The 13162-nt window shown below is 35.7% G+C and overlaps 1 protein-coding gene across 1 annotated transcript; it reads right to left on the bottom strand.

The window, feature by feature from the left end:
* Positions 1-11270: 11270 nt before the first annotated feature.
* LOC127130174 (uncharacterized) lies at positions 11271-12776 on the bottom strand. The gene is made up of 2 exons (XM_051059240.1): positions 12578-12776; positions 11271-12109 (listed from the first exon to the last, which is right to left on the bottom strand). The coding sequence occupies exons 1-2, from the start codon at positions 12774-12776 to the stop codon at positions 11271-11273; spliced, it is 1038 nt and encodes a 345-aa protein (XP_050915197.1).
* Between the last annotated feature and the right edge of the window lie 386 nt (positions 12777-13162).

The following is a 13162-nucleotide window of genomic DNA, read 5'->3' as shown; positions in this document are numbered from 1 at the left end:
AAAGAAGATGTCATAAGAGAAGTTGGTTAGAAAAATTCTCAGATTGTTGCCTAAGAAGTTTGACATGAAGCTCACAACTATTGAATAAGCCCAAGACATTTGCAACATGATAGCGGATGAGCTTATTGGGTCACTTCAAACCTTTGAATTCACTATCAGTGATAGATCTGAAAAGAAGAACAAGAGAAAAACTTTTATCTCCAATACTGAGGATGAAGAGGATCAATGTGACTTCGAGACTGATGAGAGAATTTATAATGCCATTGTGCTTCTTGAGTCAATTCAATAAGGTGTTGAAGAAAATGGATAGGAAGTCAAGACCTAATGTCAAGAACATGTCATTCAACATCAGTAAGAACAATGATTCTCAAAGAAAATCAAGAACAAAAGAAAAGCCTAATCAAGGAAAAGGTATTCAGTGTCGTGAATGTGAGGGTTTTGGTCACATTAGACCAAAATGTCCCACGTATCTCAAGAAATAAAATAAGGGCTTGTCTGTTTATTGGTCTGATGATTCTGAAGGTGAAACTGATGATGAAACTGCTAAGCATGTTACAGCTTTCACTGGTAGATATGAATTTGATAAAGATTCTTGTGATGAGGATGTCTCTTATGAAGAATTGGTTGCTTCCTATAAAGAACTTTGTGTCAGAAAGGAAGAGGTCTGCAAGACAGGAGAAGAGCATAAGAGAATCATATCTCAAATACAAGCTGAAAAAGAGAAACTTTTATCTACTGTTACTGATCTTGAAAATGAGGTAACTCTATTGTCTTCTAAACTTGAAAACATGACCAAATCCATAAGAATGTTGAACAATGGGTCTGATATACTAGATCAAATTTTTCAAGTTGGAAGAGGGGCTGGAAACTTAAAAGGTATAGGTTTTAATTACCAACATCAAAACAAACAAGGAAAAACCCCAGTGACAAAATTTATTCCTCCAGAAAGGAAGTATGAGGCCATGATGTCCGACCAAATGTTACAACATCCTGCCAGACATCAAGAAACTCAAACTAAAGTCAAGTTTTTCCTTGGAAATGTAATTATTATGGTAAATATGGACATATAAAACCTTTCTGCTACAGACTGTATGATAAATATGGACATTGAGTCTAACATTGAGCCAGTAAGGACTAAATCAGATAACCCTCAAGCCAACAAAGATCCCTCTATCAGAATTCAAAAAGATCATCCAAAGGAACTCATTATTGTAAATCTTAATGAAGGGATCACCATTAGATCCAGAGATGTGATATTTAATGCTTGCTTTGTCTCAAAGTCTGAACCTAAAAATGTGAAGAAGGCCTTGACTGATGAATTTTGGATTAATGCTGATGAGAAAAAAAATACTTTTGGAGGATGCTTCTCTTTGGGAAATAATCTTATATCTTGGTTCAGTAAGAAGCAAAATTGTATGTCCATGTCTACTATTGAAGTTGAGTATATTACAATAGGAAGAAGTTTCTCTCAATTGATTTGGATGAAAGAAATGGGAAAGGAATATAATGTCAAGCAGGATGCCATGACATTATGTTGTGACAATCTGAGTGCAATCAATATATCTAAGAATCCCATTCAACATAGCAAGACAAAGTATATTGATATTCGTCATCATTTTATTAGGGATCTTATTGAGGACAAAATTGTTACTCTTAAGCATATGGCTATTGAGAAGCAACTGTATGATATATTTACTAAAACTTTGGATGAAAATCAGTTTGAGAAGTTAAGGGGCGAATTGAGAATTTGCATATTTTAAGAGTTATAAAAATTACTGATGTGAAGGCGTGCAAATAATATTTTCTCTTCCCTCCATTTAGTGGTGCACGAAACTCCAGTTTATAGTAAGAAAGATAAATATGATGATAAAAATATGTCTGTTGAGGAGGAGAAAAATTTGTCTGAAGAAAAAGATATTACTGGTGTGAAGAAGGATAAGTCTATTAATATTGTAAATGTTGATGATCTAGATTTTGATGATGAGCCTATTGGAAAGTGATTGGCTCCGAGTATTGCTAAAAGATTAAGGAATATAACAGGGATGAGTGTTGCATATGCAATCAAGCCATCTAAGGCTCCCAAGAAAAGTGTTGTTGTTGGACCTGCTAAAGGTTGGAGCAAGGTTATGGCTCCTACTAAGAAAAGGAAGGAAGTACCTTCAAGGGACTCTGAGTATGATGTCGAACAGAATGTCCAAGACATCATGCCTCTAAAGAAAGTTGTTGGGAAAAAAGCCCCTACTAATGTGCCTGAAGTTCCCATTGACAACATCTATTTTCACTTTGTTGAGAATATTGAAAAATGGAAGTTTGTGTACCAAATGAGGTTGGATTTGGAAAGAGAACTTGGGAAGGATGCCCTTGAATGTAAGGAGGCAGTAAGTCTTATTGAGAATGCAGGATTAATGAAGAGTGTTGTTGGGTTTGGTAAGTGTTATGGAATGCTAGTAAAAGAGTTCATTGTGAACATTCCTACGGATTGTGACAATAAGAAGAGTAAGGAGTACATAAAGGTGTATGTGAGAGGTAGATCTATGGAGTTTTCTCTTGAGGTGATTAACAGGTTTATGGGAAGGTGTGAGGATGAGAAGGCTATAGTAGAAGTAATTGATAACATTGTTTGCAAAGAACTCACTTCCAAACAGGTGTCTCAATGGCCAAGAAAGGGCAAGCTATGAATGAGCAAGTTAAGTGTGAAGTATGATATGCTTCATAGGATATGATCTTCCAATTGGATTCCTAAAAATCACACATCAACCATAGCTACATGTTTGGGTAAATTCATTTACATTGTTGGAACTAAAACCAAGTTTGACTTTGGGTCTTATGTCTTTGAGAAAACCCTGAAGCATGTTAGTACTTTTACTGTGAAAGTGCCTATTGCTTTTTCCTCTCTAATTTATGGAATAATTTTGTGTCAACACCCTGGGATCTTGATCAGTTCTGATGCATCTAGTAAGAGGGAATATCTTTTATCCTTGCATTATAGGTTGTTTGTAGGGACACATTTTCCAAACATTGTCATGACATCTGGTAAGGAAACTGCCAACTCAACCTCAAAGGATAAGAATGTTGATGCAGATGCTGCTACTGAAACAAATGTCAGTTCTAACATCTGATATGGTTTGATTATTGCTTCTGTATTTGTTTTATGGGTTATGCCCCGCATATTTGAGCTCTTTTAGTGCTTTTGGTCTGTAACATAATTTTTCGTATGCTCTGTTACCTCTGTTTTTAGTTTTTCTCTGCTACTTTTGTGGTTGTTTGTCATTTTTTTGGCTAAAAAGGGGGAGTAGTGGTGTGGTATGGTTATTTCGTATTTTGATCTCTTTTGTCTATGCCTAGTTATGCCTTTTTCCCCTTGAGGGGGAGTACTAATGGAAGGGGAGTAATTCTTGCCTATGTTCTAGTGTTACTCGGAGCATGATGTTTTGATGCTTTCATGACTGTGAGATACTTTAGGGGGAGTATGATGTTTTGATGATGTCATGACTAGTGTTAGTGGGAGCATGATGTTTCCCCAGATGATTAATTCTCCGTTATCCCCAGCAGAGTTTATGATTGTTCCCTAGCTGAGTACGAATATTCATTGCAGCAATTCACATGATTTCGGCAGACCTTTGGTTTCCCCGCCAATCTCCATCAGATTCGCTCCCAGTCAGATTTCTCTCCTGGTTTCTAAGCAGTTATTTGTATTTGATCCCCCTGCAGGGTTGTCTCCCATTTGATATGGTGTTGACCTAAAATTCCATGCCAAGTTAGTAGCAGTTTCCTCAGCCGATATCCTATCTTCTCCCCCAACTAGGGTCGAGCTTTTGAGATGTTTGGTCTTTTCTCCAGCAGTTGTTTCCCTCTTTTTTGGATTGGTCGAGAATTGTATCGGTGATTCAAATTTGCGACATTTTTGTATCCTTTGCGATTGTTTTGTCAACATAATCATTATATATACATATAAACTCATATAATTTATTTATCGCATCATTACACTTTGAGATTCTTGTAATTTTATTCTCTGTCATGGTTGTACTTTATCCCCATGCAAGTTTGGTGTGTCTGTCCTCTTTCAATTGTAGAGTGTCATCCCCTTAAGCAGAAAGACTTTAACCTTTCTCCTTTCCCCACCGAGTTTGTTTCCTAGTGGATGGTTATTAGTTCAGTTTCCTCCCCAGTTGATTATCTGGATGGAATCACTCCCCTTGAGTTATATACTCATTGGGTTGAGTCTTTATTGACCATTTCTTTCTAGATCTTACCTAGACAGATATTTTTGGTCTCCTAAGAGTCTATTACCCAGTAACTGGTAGTATTCTTCTTAGTTTGCAGTTAGTTACTTCTCGCCTAATACCCAGCAAAAGTAACCCCTAATATTCTCTTTGATGGTATTCTATCCAGCATTCGATAGATGTAATTCCTACTTTTTGTTGATCAGGTGGTTTATCCTTGATATGTTCATCTTAACCGATGACGGGTATCCTCCTTAACATCCCCATGCAAGACTATCCTTGATATGTTCATCTTAGCCGGCGACAAATTTTCTTTCCTCTGAGTCTATCCTTGATATGTTCACTTTAATTAGTGACGAATATTCTCTCTCTTTGGTCTTCTGCCCAGTAACCGGTAGTTGTAAATCCTATTTTCAGCTTTTCCCCAGTGATTCTATTCTTACCCAATAACCGATAGTGAATACACTCCCTGGCGACCCTCAGCGAGTCATCCTTGATATGTTTACCCTAACCGGTGATGGATGTCCTCTCTGTCAGATTTTTATTATCTCCTTACCCAGTAACAGGTAGTGAATAATAGATTTATGCTCCTCCTGTGTTGAAGTTTATTTCTTCCCTAGTTGAGTTGAGTGCGTATTTCCTTAGTGAAATCGCCTGCATGGTTCGAGTATTTCAGTTTTATTCTGATCTACCCGTTTCCCCTGTAGACGTTCCTTTGTTCCCCCGACTGAATCTTTCCATTTTTCATGGAATTCCTCTAGTCCCCAACAGTTTTTAAGTCGTAGCCTGGCCTACGCATAAACCTTTATCCCCCAGAGTCTTTGTCTCCCCAATGAGTTCTCCTTACAGAATGCAAAATGCTCCTGCGGACTTTCAGTCTCTCTGAATTATTTTCCTTTGTGGCAATATTTCCCCACAGAGAGTTTATTTTACATTCATATCATATGCATCATGAGGTCTCTTAGGGACCAAAATTTGTTTTTATATGTTGTTATTTAAGCCCATTCTACTGAGTCAATACGAAGATTTTAACCTTCTCCTCCTTAGTTAGAATGTCCTTAAATAGGGACAGCTGTAAGACCCCAATTGAGACAGCCTATGTCACATTAGTGAAATTCTAAAATAAAATACAGAAAATTTAAAAATTTTAAATAACAAGACTAAATTAATTAAAATATACTACTTCACATATATATGCTTCAAATACGTTTTACATAAAGTTTGACACCGTTAAGACTAGTGGCCTTGCCACATAGATAAAACTTAAAATAAAAGTACATGAAGGAAATCAAAAGAAAGCTTAATAGAAGGACCTCCTAAGTCCAACAGGACTGACACTTATATTGACTGTATATAATATTACGTAGTAGTAACGATGTGATAAGCGTTTGAAAAAACGCTAGCAACCTTCAGCCTTGACATTATCGTAATCTGTCACTCCATAGCCTTCCCTCCTAAATGGTTTAGCTCGTCGCCTGATCGTCATAGATCAATCCAAAGATGCAAGACAAAAAGAATATAGGGCTAAGATTTACGTACAAGTTTAAAAGTAGGAATAAGATGTAAAATAGTAATATATATATATATATATATATATATATATGACAACCACAATTATTCGAACAAGCGTATCTTTATCCCATATTTACCTATACTCTATAAGTGTTTATCTAATGCATCCCTGAACTATATGCTGACTTCAGGCCACTAAACGTTGTCAATGATACCTATCCCATTTACCAAGATCAGATATCACAAGACCACATGCCACCAACGTACTCCCAATTACCAAGAGCTACGCCACCTACTTCACATAGAGTCCAGGTGTTATAAGTCGATCGTCCCTGAGGATTCAGGCCAAGACCCTCGTCTTGCCTAGCATGCATAAATAATAATCCTCGTTGGGATTGTAGGCGACTGATCAACCTCGTACGTCCCATACCGCACGGCAGTGGACTTACACATTCCTCAATGCATGTCTATATAATCACTCAACCATCTTGTAGCAACTCTCAACCATAAGTATTTAGTTAATATTTGGGAAATATCTTATCAACCTTTCAGGTCATACTTATTATCTAATTACTTCAATTGATTGCCAAATCCATTAATGTCTTGTCTATTTCTCCTTGGCGTGATCCTTATCTCTATATAATCAGTTCAGTTTATACAGTGAATAATGTATGGTTGATTTCCCAGGTAAGAGAGGTGGATCGTAAAGGACATGGTCAATCAAGTCTTTTCCTTAGCCAGAACCCAACCGAATACAACTACTCAATGTATCCAACTTCCCTTATTTCATTGGGGATCTAACACTTAATATCTAATCAATGTTGTTATTTCTCTCCTTAATAGATCATTTTCTTAGTCTATCAATCACAATCATTCAAGTATAAATAAAATAAACAATTAGACAATTAATCAAACAATGTAAGCACAATACAACCTCAAATTTTCATAGATCATTCTTATGATAAATAATTAAGGTCGGCATAACCTCGCTTAGTGATTTGGGAAAAACATTATTCGAGAATAGGCTCTCCTTACTTATTTATCGCTAGTAGGGCTTGGGTCACCACTACACACATATATATATTAAGCTATTTTACGCTAACCGTCCCAACGTATACGAGACCTTGCCCCCACCTTTTGTTGTTGATCGTTGTTGAAAGTCCACGAGCGTTTTCTCTGATGTTTGCCCAGAACCTAATTTATGATAATCGTTGAATTGTACGAAATTTATAAAATAATTAGAATATAATTTACGGTTAAATAAACATAATCCCGTTACAAATTAAAATATTTATTTATTTAAAATATTTAATAATAACCTCCACTATATTTAAATTGTTATTAAATTCAAGTATAAATTAGACTATACTCCCGTTTGGATTTATTTGTTTTAGAAAATTATCAAGAGTGTATTCCTAATAACATTTGAATTTTATAATAATACTTGGACATTATAACAACTTAAAATGGTAAAATTTATCTTGGACTTTATAAGTTCAATATCTCGACGTCTGAACGGAAATTTAAATCGAAATCTTAAAATAACTTTTATATAAATAACATAATTAAAATAATTAAATTATAACGGCTTACCGGTTACTTATGAAAATGATTTGAGCAGAACTTTGACGTATCAAACTCCTTTAAAACTTTAGAAGAACTTTGACCCCAAAATAACTCTAAAAACTACAAACTGACACCGTGAAAACTTCGACAACTAAAACTAATACTTCTATATGAAGAAACTAGAGAAAGAAGGAAATAAAGAGGTAAGAAATATGATTTGTGAATGAATGAATGAAAATGGGGTGAGAAACACCCCTATTTATACTAGTTGTAAGATATTAAAATAATATAAATTTATCTCCTTTTGCCCATGCTTTCTAACTTTTCAACTCTTGCTATAAATATGTCTTTATCAAATATTTACAAGTCTTGCATGAATAGTTTTATAGATGTTCTAATATGACTTTGTGAAAATAGTTGGTGAGAAATGTATGGAAGTTTGATTTTCTACTATTTCATGACATATGATCATGTAGAATATTAATAGAAAAATAAAATATATTTCTTTTATAAAATGAAATGATAAGTATAATAATAATAATAATAATAATAATAATAATAATAATAATAATAATAACAACAACAAGGATAATTATTTAATACATTTATTAACTTAAGGTTATTTTATTTACTATTTTTTTTAAGATTAGTTTGTAGAGTAAAATAGTGTTATTCAAATCAAATAACATCAAATAATATAATAACAAAACAAAAAAAGTAATAATAATAAAAATAATATGGATAATTAATTAACTTAAAATTAAGTATTTAAATGACTAATTTCAAAGTTTAGTTTGTAAAATAAAACTATGATATTCAAATTGAATAATAATATTAATAATAAAATAAAGAGTAATTAGTTGATAAATTAATTATTATAGCTGCTAGTTTCAATGTTTAGTTTGTAATAATTAGCGATGTTAAAATCTCAATTATAATCATATATATTATTTAAGGTATGGAAAATTAGGATGTTACATTACCACCCCCCCTTAAAAGAAATTTTGTCCTCGAAATTTAACGTACCTAAAACATTTGTGGATACTTTTGACGCATGTCCTCTTCTCTTTCCCAGGTAGAATCACCAGTTACATCATCCCACACAACTCTAACCAATGGTATCTGCTTTCCACGAAGTTCCTTAATTCGATGATCTAAAATTTTGACAGGTAAAGCCTCATATTCTAGGTTATCTCTAAGTTCCACACTTTCAGGCTAAACGACATGTGAAGGGTCAGGATAATACTTCCTTAGTTGTGATACATGGAATACATCATGAAGATTAGACAGGTTTGGCGGCAAAGCAATGTGGTATGCTACAGGTCCAATCCGTCGTAGAATTTGAAAAGGCCTGATAAACCTTGGTGTTAACTTCCTAGTTTTGATTGCTCGTGCAATTCCCTCTCTAGGAGTTACCCTAATGAACACGTGATCTCCTACCTCAAATTCCAAAGGTCTTCTCCTTTTATCACTATAACTCTTTTGACGATCCTGTGCAGCTTTCATCTTTTCTCTAATAAGCTTAACCTGGTCTGTTGTTTGTTGCACAAATTCTGAACCCAATATATTATTTTCTCCAACTTCATACCAACATAAAGGCGTTCGACACCTTCGTCCATACAATGCTTCATATGGAGCCATGCCAATACTTGAGTGAAAGCTATTGTTATAAGTAAACTCAATCAATGGTAAAAACTCATCCCAACTTCCTTTGTGTTCAAGAGTACAAGCTCTTAGCAGATCTTCTAACGACTGAATTGTCCTTTCTGATTGGCCATCTGTTTGGGGATGATAAGCTGAACTTAACCTTAGTTTGGTTCCTAGCTCTAAATCTAACTGACGCCAAAACTTTGATGTGAATCTGGGATCTCTATCACTGACTATACTTGTAGGTATCCCATGTAATCTAACAATTTCCTTTACATATATCTGAGCTAGTCTCTCTAAGCTAAACGTTTGATTGATGGGAATGAAATTTGCACTCTTTGTCAACCTATCAATGATTACCCAAATTGCATCATGCTTCTTCTGAGTTTTGGGCAAAGCAGTTACAAAATCCATAGTTATTCCATCCCACTTCCACTCCGGAATATCTAAAGGTTGTAACAATCTAGTTGGCCTTTGATGTTCAATCTTTTCCTTCTGACATATCAAACAACTTTGAACATACTCTGCTATATCCTTCTTCATTCCAAACCACCAAAACATTTTCTTCAAATCTTGATACATCTTTGTGGATCCTGGATGAAAACTCATCTTACTTTTGTGGCCTTCTTCCAAGATCAACTTTCGAATATCCTGGTTTTGAGGTATACACAACCTTTCTCCAAACCTTAGGATTCCATCACTCCTTATGTTAAAATCCCCATTTTGACCATCTTTGATAGTTTCCTTTATATTCATTAATTGGTCATCAAGTTGTTGTTCATCTTTAATCCATTTTAGATATTCATTAGACACGACAATAGTGCCTATGAACATACTTCCTTCACTATGATGTACTCCTAAGTTTAAATCCATGAATTGGTTAATCAACTCTTCTTCCTTCAACATCATTGCAGATACATGAAGTTTCTTTCGACTCAAGGCGTCTGTTACAACATTGGCCTTTTCTGGATGATATTGTAACTCAAAATCATAGTCCTTTAAAAATTCCATCCAGCGCCTTTGTCTCATGTTTAGATCTTTCTGATCAAATAAATACTTCAGGCTTTTGTGATCACTTAACACAGTGAACTTTGATCCATAAAGATAATGCCTCCAAATTTTTAAGGCAAACATAATTGTTGCTAACTCTAAGTCGTGAGTTGGGTAGTTTCTCTCGTGCACCTTCAACTGTCTTGATGCATAAGCTATCACTTTCCTTTCTTGCATCAACATATAACCAAGACCTTGGTATGACGCATCACAATACACATCGAATCGTCCTAACGGGTCTGGTAAGATGAGTATTGGTGATGAAGTCAATCTTTCCTTCAACTTCTGAAAACTTTCTTCACACTCTTTTGTCCATTCAAAGTTCTTGCCCTTCCTTGTTAACTGAGTCATAGGCAAAGAGATCTTTGAGAATCCTTCGATGAACCTCCGATAATATCCAGCTAGTCCTAGAAAACTTCGAATCTCACCAACATTCTTTGGACTTTCCCACTTTGTTACTGCTTCGACTTTACTCGGGTCTACTGCAATACCTTCTTTACTGATAACATGACCAAGAAATTGTACCTCCTTCAACCAAAATGCACATTTCGAGAATTTCGCGTACAATTGGCGGTCCTTTAATATATGTAGCACAATTCTCAATTGTTCTTCATGCTCTACCTTATTCTTGGAATAAATCAAAATGTCATCGATGAAAACTACAACAAATTGATCTAAGTATGACCTAAAGATCCTATTCATGTAATCCATGAATATTGTTGGAGCATTAGTCAAACCAAATGGCATTACTAAGTACTCATAGTGTCCATAACGGGATCTGAAAGTTGTTTTTGGAATATCATCCTCCTTCACTCTGATCTGATGATATCCAGACTTCAAGTCAATCTTCGAGAATACCGATGCTCTCTTTAACTGGTCCAGCAAGTCATCGATTCTAAGCAAAGGATACTTGTTTTTTACAGTAGCTTTATTAAGTTGTCTGTAATCTACACAAAGTCTAGAAGAACCATCCTTCATCTTAACAAACAAGACTGGAGCTCCCCATGGCGATACACTCGGTCTAATAAATTCCTTCTCTAACATCTCGTCTAACTGTTTCTTTAACTCAACCATCTCTGAGGGTGACATTCGATAAGGAGATATAGAAATTGGTCCAGTGCCTGGAACCAAGTCTATAGAAAACTCCACTTCCCTAACCGGTGGTAAACCTGGAACCTCTTTTGGAAAAACTTCCGGGAATTCACAGACCACTGGAAGATTTTCAACACTAGGTGTTTCTCCTTCTGAGATAGAGAATAACATCATAATTTTTTAGGTGAGAGTTTCCACCTTTATGACTTTTCCACTATCTTCTCCAAAAGTTAAAATTTTCTTCTTGCACCCCAAGTTTACATTGTTGGCTGATAACCAATCCATTCCTAAGATGACATCTAGGTCTTTTAGCGGGAGTACTACAAGATCTACTAAGAATCTTCTATTTTCTAAAATTACAGGGCAGTCTGCACAGACTGAACAAGTTACCATTCTTTCTCCCGAGGGAGTTGTAATGGTCAACTTATAGTTGAGATCAACAATTTCAAATCCCAAAATTTCCGCACAAGATGTAGATATAAATGAATGTGTAGCTCCTGAATCGTATAATACTGATACCAACTTATCTCCAATTAAACACATACCTTGGATTAACCCATCTGACTTTGAGATCTCAGCTCCTCTAATTGCAAATACTTTTCCTGTGGTTGGCTTGTTCTGATTCTGAGGTCCTTGACCAACATTTGGGCCTCCGTTCCTTTCTCTCCCTACATTGTTATTGTTTATTAGGACGCTCTTCTGGCTTGTTGGTTGATTTTGTCTTTGGGGACAATCTTTGAGAAAATGGCCCTTCTGACCACAATGAAAACAAGCTCCAATATTTCTATTTGGACAATCTTTGTTAAGATTTGCCCCTCCACAGCTGTAACACTTGAACATTAACCTCCTAGAATCCTGGTTATGATATGGTGTAGGCCTTTGATATGGCCTACCCCCTTGTTGGGTCCTTCCTCCATGGCCTCGGTTAAACTGGCCCTTGTGATTGTTGTTTCGGATTGGTACTCCTGATCCATATTGATTCTTCCTATTGTCAATTCCTTCCAACTCCAAACATCTTTCTATCAGCTCACCAAAGCGCATAATCTGCAGAGGTAGAACCGCCCTCTAGATATCATATTTCAATCCATCTTGAAACTTTTCACACACCCATTCTTCCCTTGGATGCAAGCGGTAAAATTCAGAATACTTTAGCAAGGATTCAAACTTCCTAATATACTCTCCCACCGTCATCATACCTTGACGCAGGTTCTGGAATTCTCTCTCCTTCTCTTTCCTACATAGCTTTGGAAAATACTTCCCCAAAAATTCTTCTTTGAACAAGATCCAGTTGATCTCTCTTCCCTCCTCTTCCAATAATCTATGTTTTCCTCTCCACCAGGCTTCAGCGTCGCCTGTTAGCATGAATGTTGCATAACCGACTCTTCTATTCTCTCTACAGTGAGTGAAAGAAAATATCTTCTCTATCTCTTGCAACCATTTCTCAGCACCCTCCGGATTAAAGTCACCACCAAACTATAGTGGTTTACCTTTCAGAAACGAGTTCAATCCCGTATCTTCATGCACAGTTTCTCTTTGCTGTTGCTGAAAAAGTTGATGATCACGAGTGATTTGCAAGATTTGAGCATCTTGTTGTGTTTGAACTAACACAATCGCAACAAGTTCACGAATATCTCGAGTGTCAGCTTGAGAGTTCGTTCCAGTTTGGGAATGATCTTCTCGTCCCATGGGGATGTTAGCTACCCCTTCGGGAGTAGCTTCACCACATTCCTACCTACACCTCTACTAGCGCCTCTACCAGCACTCCTACCACGCCTCACGTTTCTAGCGTTCTGAACCATAACTTCCCGAAAAGGATAAGTTATTAGGTTCAATCATCCACAAGACATAAAGAACATAATAAATATGTATATTTATATCCCAATGAATGATTCATCGATAAGGATTTTGTCAATTCTCTCACATGCAATGTTATTGAATTAATGCTTAACGTTAGTTATGATTATATCTAGAATTTTGGCAAAGATAATCAATATTTAGTGTATAAACAAAAGCATATCAATTTATTCAATAGCAACGATTACAAAAACCATGACCATGTTTCATTTAAAAAC

The sequence above is a fragment of the Lathyrus oleraceus genome, chromosome 3 (genome assembly GCF_024323335.1).
Source record: "Lathyrus oleraceus cultivar Zhongwan6 chromosome 3, CAAS_Psat_ZW6_1.0, whole genome shotgun sequence".
Lineage (NCBI taxonomy): Eukaryota > Viridiplantae > Streptophyta > Magnoliopsida > Fabales > Fabaceae > Lathyrus > Lathyrus oleraceus.
Note: the sequence above shows the minus strand (reverse complement) of the source record. Positions and strands in the feature narration are given on the sequence as shown.

What these genes read in the sequence shown, in the direction of transcription:
- LOC127130174 (XM_051059240.1), bottom strand. Translation starts at nt 12,776, where the DNA reads ATGGGACGAGAAGATCATTCCCAAACTGGAACGAACTCTCAAGCTGAC. An exon ending in ATTGAACTCGTTTCTGAAAG is followed by an intron (nt 12,110 to 12,577) that starts GTAAACCACTAT and finishes GTGAGCTGATAG; the next exon opens with AAAGATGTTTGGAGTTGGAA.